Source organism: Buceros rhinoceros, unplaced genomic scaffold, assembly GCF_000710305.1.
Source record: "Buceros rhinoceros silvestris isolate BGI_N320 unplaced genomic scaffold, ASM71030v1 scaffold15856, whole genome shotgun sequence".
Lineage (NCBI taxonomy): Eukaryota > Metazoa > Chordata > Aves > Bucerotiformes > Bucerotidae > Buceros > Buceros rhinoceros.
In genome coordinates, this window is record NW_010418227.1 from 23,004 (window position 1) to 33,033 (window position 10,030).

General features: G+C 40.4%; 1 protein-coding gene across 1 annotated transcript in view; it reads left to right on the forward strand.

Annotated features, from left to right (window-relative positions):
* The window catches only part of DNAJC3 (DnaJ (Hsp40) homolog, subfamily C, member 3), a gene marked incomplete at its 5' end in the record, with an annotated part of 26,376 nt that extends 17,176 nt beyond the window's left edge, over window positions 1-9,200 (forward strand). Inside the window, 5 exons of the mRNA XM_010138473.1 lie at window positions 1,005-1,110; window positions 1,211-1,331; window positions 6,354-6,486; window positions 7,153-7,301; window positions 8,959-9,200. Coding sequence (XP_010136775.1) covers window positions 1,005-1,110; window positions 1,211-1,331; window positions 6,354-6,486; window positions 7,153-7,301; window positions 8,959-9,116 — 667 coding nt within the window. The remainder of the gene's footprint in view (window positions 1-1,004; window positions 1,111-1,210; window positions 1,332-6,353; window positions 6,487-7,152; window positions 7,302-8,958) is intronic.
* Between the last annotated feature and the right edge of the window lie 830 nt (window positions 9,201-10,030).

A 10,030-nucleotide genomic window follows, 5' to 3' on the forward strand; every position in this document is an offset into this window, starting at 1 on the left:
CAGGAATGTTGGACCAAATGACTTCAGAAATCTCTTCCAACCTCGACTATTCTGTGATCAAAGGACCACATCTTTAGACTAAAACCACCTAGTAACTGCAGTGCGTTGATAGCACAAGTGGATCTGACTGATGGGTGTTACTGCACCCTGGTTAGACAATGCCTCTGTATTATTCTTGCTTTATTTCAGTTTTATGTGTTCCCAAGCCCATGACATCCAACTATAAGGATCCCAACAAGTAATTAAATGGTCTCAGGGTGGCTTTTTAAAATTAAATACATCAGAAATGTTAATCGGCACAACTGAAGACAGTTTTAAGTCAGCTGTTCGTTTGGACTCTTAATTTTATTCTTCTATTTAATCCACTACTAGCACATTTTTCAGGAAGTCTTCTGAGAGCTTGAATTTCTCCTAGCTCATAGCAACCAATGGGTTCAATCACACACGTGCATTTTTAGGTGAACATTCTAATCCATGTCTTACACAAACTATGAAACTTCAGCATCTTTGAAATCTTCACAGCAAAAATACACTTTACTATGAGACTCGCAGAGAAGAAGGGAGAAAGCAACCGCCCGATTCAAGGTGGCATAAAGAACTTCTTTTGTACCAAGAAATACAAATTGTACAGTGCTAATGGCACAACTCCAGACTTGGTCCGACTCGGGTGTCAGGTGTTGTTTCTAAGTGCAGAGTGGTTTGTTGGTTGGGAGGCAAATCTAGAGACTGTTGACTGTGCACAGTAAGGGATGATAGTTGTTACCTTCTGCAAAAGCCTGCCTGGCATAGTGCCTGCTCCTCTGTCTCCCAGATAAGGGAATGGGGATGTAATTCTTGAAGGGGCTGAAACATACGGTAAGAAACACCTGTAAGACTGTTAAGGTATGTTGCTAGAAGGATGTGAAAGTCTGTGAATTTTAAAATTTCAAAATTTGTAAATAAATGGTAACACACTGAAATTATTGCATTTCATGATACTCTGCTTATCCTTACAATTTGAACAGGTATGAAGATGCTATCAATAAATATGATTCTGTGATGAAGACTGAGCCAGACGTCCCAATTTATGCTACGCGTGCCAAAGAAAGGATCTGCCACTGTTTATCAAAGGCAATTCTGCTTATCTCCCTCTAAATTTCTTTAAAACAAACACCCCTCCCCCAAAACCCCACCCAAGTACATGAATTTTGTTTTACCTTCTCCTCTCCAGAATCAGCAGGCTACAGAAGCCATAAAAGTTTGCACAGAAGTTCTGCAGCTGGAACCAACCAATGTGAATGCCCTGAAAGACAGAGCAGAAGCGTATTTGCTGGAAGACCTGTATGAAGAAGGTACTGTTGTATGCGGTTTGCGCATAGTTTTTTGTGGACGTTTAAAATGCAGTCAGTGTTTCAAAAATTTTTTAGCTTGCACTTTGATTCTATGCTATGTTGTTATCCCTAATCAGCACTGGTAGCTGCAGATCTACAAAAATATCTGCTAGTAATTTTGTCTTGATTAGTGTAAGTGGAATGTACTTGTTCTGTCTACAGCGGAGTTGCCTTTACAACAGTGGTCTATGCTCAGGATGCTTTAGGAGACTATACAGCTTACTCAACTTACCTAAACCTATTTTATATAATCAGCAATGTCAGACAATTGCATTTAGAGATAAAAGGCAATTATAGCTAGGGCAATGTAAATCCATTTTAGAAACTCTATTTTAGCATCTTTAGATGGCAGCATGAAACTATACTGTTCTGTCCCCTAGCGCATGTTGAGGGCAGAGGAAGGTAAGAGGCATCGTTTCACCTCTGCGGGCCTCTGTAGCACTGCAAAGACAAGTAAACTGATTCTACTCCTGAGGCTGCATTTTCCATACGGGTTTTGCAAAAAATAAATACTCTTGTGTGTTCCATCTGCAGCCTTGGGAAGTTCGAACTGAGTAATGGGTGTCTCTGAGTAGGCTATTATGTTGTTGACCACCTTCTTTAAGAGTGCTGGCTGCTAATGTGCTATATATAAATTTCAAAGTTGGTTTTTTTATGTAGTGAATCTCATTTCTGCAAGAAACCGGACTTAAGGTAATTTGGACAGTCTGTCTGTTCCACCCCTGTGCTCAGTCATGCAGCAGTCTTTGAAGCATTGGGCTCTTTCAGTCCAATGTGGTGAGGAAAAGAGCTTGTAGGCTTTCAATCTGCAGAAAACTAGTTCCATTAATTTTAGTGCACATAGAACAATTTTTCTTTTCTCTATTCTGGTACTGGATCTTTTGATTCACAACTGAGCAAAAAAAATCTTTATGATTTAAACATTCATGAGGCAGCTGTTCTCATTAATAGCATGCTCAGATTTTTTTTGTCCTTTTGAGAAATTAATCACTGTGAGATGATACTGCTCACCTCTTCAAGTTCACTTCAAAAATGAGATACCTATTTTGTTCTTTTTTTAGGCCTCCTTGACTCAGATGAAAACATGCTATAAAGAGGTCTGGTGTGGTTTCAGGCAGTGCTTTTTATTAGCCCTGTAGACTTTACTCCCTCTTTGCTGAGGCTGGCAAGCCGTCTTCCTCTTTATAAGAAAAAGGGTGGAAGACAACAGCATTTCAGAGAACTTGATGACCTTTGTACAAAGGGATGGCTTTAAAAAAAAACACAAAAAACCCCTGAAGTGTGAGGAAAAATTGTCTTTTTCTTAGGGTAATGTTTTTCTATCTTTTGATTGTTTAGAATTGCATTCTAAACAATGCATATTTATAATACTCTTACCTAAAAGTAAGGCTTAGGAAGGTTTCACAGTGATGAGGCCCCTTTTTTCCCCATTTTTTCTATACTTCAGTACACTGGAAATAAGTTCGGTCAGGGTTGGAAAAATAGATTTACAAACAAATTGAAAAATCACACTTCCCTAAAACCAGTTAAAGGTACAGATTATGGATCTACATAGAGTATGGCTTGTGCAAAGGTTTTTGATTGAAGAAGAAGGAGTATCGGCAAAAGGAGAGTCCAAATTAAGTTTGTTTTGTTTTTTTTTTTTCTCCTCCTCATTGTGTATGAATCTTAGCTTAGAGGAGGGTACAGAGAGGAGCAGGCCAAACAGGCACTGGTCTGAGTCCTCTTAGATGTAACTTTTGCTTCTTACTAGTGGACAGAAATGATCTGTTTGTTTTCTCAAAATTGATGAATCTCAGCTTGGATCTTTCCAACATTATCTTCCATTAAATGGTCATCTCTTTCTGGTTCCTCTAGGGTGAGAGAATCTGGCAACTTGCAAAAGGGGAGAGGGGGGAAAAAAGTTTTGGAACAATGTCCTGTGCAAATGCACAGAGCCAGCTTGGTCTTGTCCTGGAGCAAATGCTTCTCTGTTATGCAATATAAGGAAACACAGGGAGGACATACCTGGGAGAGCTTATTTCCTGGGCTGGAGCCTGCTGGGCTTGGTCTCGCCTGGTTCTGAGTGGACAACCATGCTAGAGGTGAACCATTTTCCCCCAAATCCCTGTTTAGCATATCCCCTGCCTTCCTCCTGCCCTTCACAGTAGTGAGATGCTTGTAGCGACACTCTGCCTTCCAGCAGAACCTCCATAAACAGTATTATAGTCCATTAATGTTAGTCTGCCTGAAGGTGTCTTCACTTATCCTTCAGTTTTAACTGCTATAAAATGATGGCTGATTTCTGTCTGCTGTAGAGAACAGTAGAGCAATTAAAGTCATAGTCTCATCTTTAAAGGGGCAAGCTGATTCTCATTCTTTCCTCAAGAAAATTTCAAGCTGGAGGCACCTGTTTTCTTGTTTAAAGACAGGAGATTGTGAAGTACTTAAAAGTCAGAACTTTGAAGGTGATTATTGTTAAATGTGCAAGATGCACTTCAGTATGTATAGCTGAGTTCTGATTCTCATCTAATGGTTTTAATTACTTCATAATCACATGGGATCCAGGACGTGTCAACAGAGACAGATGTGTAATGACTCCCTTTCTGGCTTACCTTGTAAGTACAGGAGTCTATTTCCTTAAAGGAAAAAAAAAATCCAAACAAAACCCAACACCTTGCTGTTTCAAAATTGGTCAGGATATATTTTGTTTGGGTTTTTGTTTCCTCCTCTATCCTACTACTGTGGAGGAAACAGTCCCTATTTCAGTGAGAGCATAACTGATTAAGTTATTTCTCTAACAGAGTTGACGTGGACATAGGTTGTCTGTGGTTATTCATGTTTCATAGGAAGTTAACTCTGTGTATGGAATAATGGCCAATCTTGATCACTGTTTTAAAGATGCAGGCAAGACAGCAAAGCCAGCTAAGGTGTTGAGAGATACAATGCAATTAGTAGTTGAGGGACTGTGAAGATTCTTGTATTGAGAGTTAGATTTTACTGAAGTATTTAAATGGAAAGTGATACTGAAAACTGGCTGTTCCTTTGTTGTCGTGGGACAGGATGAAAGGAAGAAAGATGGTCTCTGAAATAGCAGGCCAGTTAGAAGCAGCAGTGATTCTTGTGTTGGTTTGTAAGGTGCTAGTGCTTTTAGAAATAGTGACTGAGAAGATCTGATTAAGTATCTCACATGGTGTACTATGAATTAGTAACAAGTTTTCTGGTTTCATAGCAAACTTCTTGTGGTCAGGAAGCTGTCATCCTGCTTCCAATCCTCACCTCAGGTAGGGAGAGCAATTAGCTCTCCGAAAAATTCCTGCACTGGAGAGCACCATCAAAACAGAAGTCCCTTCCAACTGAGAGTGCAAAATATACTTGCCGTTAGGTGTGCTGGGTGCATTCTCTCTGCAATGTGCAGCACTAGAAACCATGTCTTCTGTTATGCTTAATACTTGCAGCCTTTAGATAAGGGAGTCAATTTAAAAAAGGGGAAATTAGTACTGTCATTGCAAATACTTGACCCCTGAGCAGCTTGGTTTCCAGCAGTGGTGCGTGCTGTAGATGATGGGGTGCTAGTGAACTTGGGCAACCGGATCTGTGTTTGGCAGAACATTGTGATGGAACCTCCCATTATTACAGGAAGCCGATTGAGTATGCTGGTGCTTAAAGTCATTGGAGTGGTAAAGCAGCATAATGAAATCCCTGCACTTTCATTCTTTTTATTAGTTTTCATATTAGGCACGTGCTTTAGTGTACGCTCCTGTTTCTTGGGGTTTTTTAATGACTGGACAAATTATTAAAAATATCAGCAGAAGGCAAAATGCTCTGTTCAAGCAGCAAATGACAATGTCTAGTGATGTGAAAATGAATGGAAATTTCGTTTTGTAATACGTGCAAGTGTTGGGGCACTGGAAATACTTGGAAACTTTTTTCAGTATCCAGAACAAGATTGCAGTGGTATCATGTGTCTGGGTAATACAAATTCATTAGCACTTCCTGCTGTCTTGCTCAGAAACAGTGAAAAACAAATGTAACACCTGCTGAGAAATAGCATCTGCTTGGAAATAATCTGATGCAAGTACTTTGTCTAATTTGAGAAGCCTGGGAGACTTGCGTCTGCAAATGAAACTTTGAGGATTAGAACAGTGAAAGAAGAGCAGTCTCATTAAAGACTTGAACAGTTGCTTCTCTTGATAAATCTTGATATCAAAGGATATTTAAACTTGGTATCTTAAGTATGCAGTTACCACTTACAATAATAATATAGTTTACTTAAAGTGTAGACCTGGAATTTCTTAAATTCATTAATACATTGCAGCATCTCTCTCACTTTCTTTCCTGAGAAATGCAACTCTTGAAATAAGTGAGAGCTTGCCTTCGGGGGGGGGGGAACAACCCTTAACTTAGAACTGTCTGCATATTATGCAGAGATGTTAAGAAGCAAATACTTGTCTTTCACTAACAGTCCGAACTTTCTGGTAATCTGAAATCCTTCTTGATTGTCATTTAAGAGGCTTTCTATTGTGTTGATTGAATGCAGACTGTGGGAGAAGAAGGAATATTAATTTAAAAACCCTGCGTAATGCATCATTCAGTTGAACAGCAAAGTGGAGCTAACAGTGTGCAGTGAGCTCTTCAAATACTAGTTGCTGAAACTTGCTTCTTCCTTTTCATCCCAATCCTGGATGCTTGTTATGCTCATCCGTGTGACTGTGTTAACATCCAGAGGACTATTCTGACCTACCGCTAGTAACCGCCCTTCTCCTTCCTTTCCAAAAAGTGTGGTGAACCTAAAGAGAGAAAATTGTGTAATTACGTGTGAAAATGAATCTCCTCTACTCCAGGGTTTTCTAATTTTGGGGAAAAAAAAAAAACAACCTATGGCATGTCGAAGTAGTTTTGCCGTTTATATACGGTAATAGCAAAACTTCAGTTTTGGTGAGCAGTTGAGTTCTTCAAACAGAAGTTTGTAAAGACTAATGTAATTTTTTTTTTTAATAAAAGCTATTAAAGACTATGAAACTGCTCAAGCCAATAGTGAAAATGACCAGCAGATTCGGGAGGGGCTAGAACGTGCCCAGAGGATGCTGAAGCAATCACAGAAGAGGGATTACTATAAAATCTTAGGAGTAAAAAGGTGAGATATATTAATATGTGGGATGATTTTGTGAAAGTTGATTATTAAACAAGTACATCTAGGGCTGATCACTTGAATTTGTTTGGCTGTTAGCTTTTGTTCCAGTGTCTCGCTACCTTCACTTTCCTACTGGAAGGAATTATTTGAGCAAAAAATAAAATTGTGGCAGATAGTGTGATAGATTGGAGGACTTTGAGAGGACTAACTGAAAGGTGTCTAAAATACTTCTACCATTAACCTTGAGAAACTGATGACTTCTTTTTCTAATGAGGACCAAATATATGCAGTTCCAAACTAGCATTGATCATCCTTCCAGCTGTAAACTAACTGATCTCTGCTCTTTGTGCCTCCTCTTACTCACCCAATTATAAATTCTTCAGAAGGGGAGCCGTAGTCTGCAGGGTAGCTGGCAGTAGCATCTTTCCAGGGAAAGTAGATGAGTGGTGAAGGAAAGAGTTGGTAATCTTTGTTTAAAGCTGTAACCTGCTTCCTCTGTGTTTTGTGTAAAAGAATCTTCAGTGCCATCTGCAGGAGGTTAACTAGTGCCTCATCATTTTCCTGATGCCCTTAATTACTGTCTCTGTGTTTTAAAATAAACCTCTAGATTAACCTGTGTGACATGTGAACAAGAAGAAAATTTTGTTATCTGTGATTCTGTCAATCCAGAAATGCTCGAAAGCAAGAAATCATAAAAGCTTACAGGAAGCTGGCATCCCAGTGGCACCCTGATAACTTCCAGAGTGAGGAAGAAAAGAAGAAAGCAGAGAAGAAATTCATTGATATAGCAGCTGCTAAAGAAGTCCTCACTGACCCAGGTAATGATTGTTCTTATGCAGTGACTACTTTTTTTTTGATTACTTCTTTTACAGTAATGTAAAAATGAAGCAAGTGTAAGTCACAGCAAGCATCACAGCTTCCCTTTCTCCCCATATCAGTCTTGACAAAGCAGTGCACTAATACTTGCATCCAGTCCATGGCATGAAGTCAGAGGGAATTATTTATTATTATTGTGTTTATGTGACTTTAAAAGTCAAATATTTATTATTTCAAAGGTTTCTTTTTAGCATATCATCTTGAAGGAATTTCTAGGACTGATTAACTCTGGAGATGCTTCTTTTAAGGATGTGGGTGACTCCTGCCTAAAGTTCTGTTGCAAACTACATTCAGATGATAGCAGCACCTGAAGCGCTCCAGAGAAGCCCTCAAAATGGACACTTGTGGTGTGTATCAAAGCTGAGATGCATTGTGCACACGGAGCATTTCCCTGAGGGCAGGGGAGTGAGTTCTCCACTCCTGTCAGCTTAAGGGAGAGGATGCTGTCACTGCTGGTCTGTGTCTGAGCTTCTGGGGCTGGCCCAGTCCCTAGGTCCCAGGGAGCCCTGTCAGGTTTGCCTGTCTGCTGGTCAGCTCTCGAAAAGGGGGAGGAATTGAGGAATACAGTCACTCCTGGGAGACACTGTGGTGTGGTGACTAGACAACCTGATGTCTGCTCAGCAAACAATGAACAGAAGGGGTTGGACCATTTAGCCTCAAGAATGTAATAAAAAATGGGGTGGGGTGGTTATCTCACCTCCTTTAAAAAACACCCAAGCAAACCAACCAACCCAATCAATTGACAACAAAAATAGCCCAAATCCCAAACAAATAAAAAACAAAACAAAAAGCCAAAACAAACAACACACCTTCCCCCCCAGCCAGAGTCATATGTGAAGTTCTTGTCTTTAAACTGTTTCTGTATGACCATTGCAAAGAGAGATGATGTAGATTTCAGAGGCTCCCATCTCCAGTTCAGGATCACCAAAGTAATAATTAGGCAGATTGGCTCATCCAGATATTTTTTCCTAGGCCATTTTCTAGCTTTAGTGACCATGTTGTGTATGTCAAGAAAAACTATAAAGCTTCCAGACCTCTGAATATCTGAGCTTTGATTTCAAAGCTTATTGGAGAACATGGAAAAGGCTCTGTGTGCTTTGATGCTGTTGATGAATGATCAGTAGTGGAATTCACTGGTTGTGAAGAATTGGTAGGATACAGCATGGTCTGTCCTCGGACCATCCTAAGTGAGCGCAGCTGTGAGAGAATAGATCCAATAAACTTAGCAAGGACAGAATGTTCCGATTATTTGTGGGATGCAGTTGGTCAAATACAGCTGTCTTGTTCCGGATTAAATCCATGCCTGTCCTATGGGACAGCCAGGTACTGTCTTGCCTTGGTTTAAACTAAATGATTTGTTTGAAGTTTTTTGTACAGCGTTTTCACAGAGCTGGTCTCTTCTCTGCTGCCAGTCTCCCAGACAGCTTTGAAAAACTCTAAAGTAATTAGGTTCTACAGAAGCTGTCAAATGATAATGGCAGCTCTCTGGCCTTGGGTGGGTGGCTGTGGTGGATCATTTGCCTATTGGTCGTCAAAGATGCTTGATGTTACTGCCCTAACTCCTGTGCCATGATTCCACTGTGGTTTTGTTTCCTCCAGAAATGAGGCGGAAGTTTGATGCAGGAGAGGACCCGCTGGATGCAGAGAGTCAGCAGGGTGGTGGCAACCCTTTCCACAGGAACTGGAACACGTGGCAAGGATTCAACCCCTTTGGTTCTGGAGGAGGACCATTTACATTCAAATTTCACTTCAGTTAGAGCCAAGACTGTTTCTGGTGGCTGCTGCTGTTTTTTACTTAATTCCTTGAAAAATGAAAAGTCTCTTCAGTTCAAGACCCAAAACATTAAATTCTCACATTGTCCTTAACCCAGAGTCCTACTGCAGTAGAAGAAAGACCATTCTCTCAAGTATTCAGAGGGTTTGCTTTTTGGTGAATTTGACAAGCTCATACTGGTTGCGGGGGGGGTTTGTTACTGCCTGTGTATTTGTTGTGGATATGCAGGACACGTTTATTCCTATGGATGGAAAAAAACAGCAAGAGGCTACTTAGGACAACACTTACATTTAGGACTTGAATATGTGCTTAAAGGTAAAAATGCATGTAAATATTTTTTCTGAATTGAGGCCTAATAAAGACAGAAAGGGTAGTTACAGTAGTCTCTACGTTAACAAATCGTTAGTCATCGTGCTCAGCAGATTGGTTCATTTCTCAGTATTCTTCAAAGGAGACCCTAGTGAAAAACACCTACAGTGGCAGTGCCGGCAGTGCCACAGGTGGGGTGGGGAGGCTGAGGGCCGAACGAGCCGGAACAGTCGCTCTGACAGAAGATCGCTTGTAACTCATTGTATCTGAAAACGTCTGCTCACTTTACCCATTAACCTGAAATGAATTGAGATGATTTCCTTGTCAACTGTGAAAGTAAAAAAAACACACCTGAGGTTTTGTGATTTGGGGTGTTTAGGTGTCATTTTTGAGTAGTTTGTTCTTTAACAAAATATCTGCTTGAGATTTGAGAAGAACTTTGGATGTGACGTTTCCCCAACTGCAGCCGTTTGTTACTCCTCTGTACCTAAACAGGGACCCGACACCGGCTGTGAGGTGAGTGTACTGCGGACTGTAGGGATGCGGCATTAACTCTACCCTCACCCCTAATACAACGTCTTAGTTTCT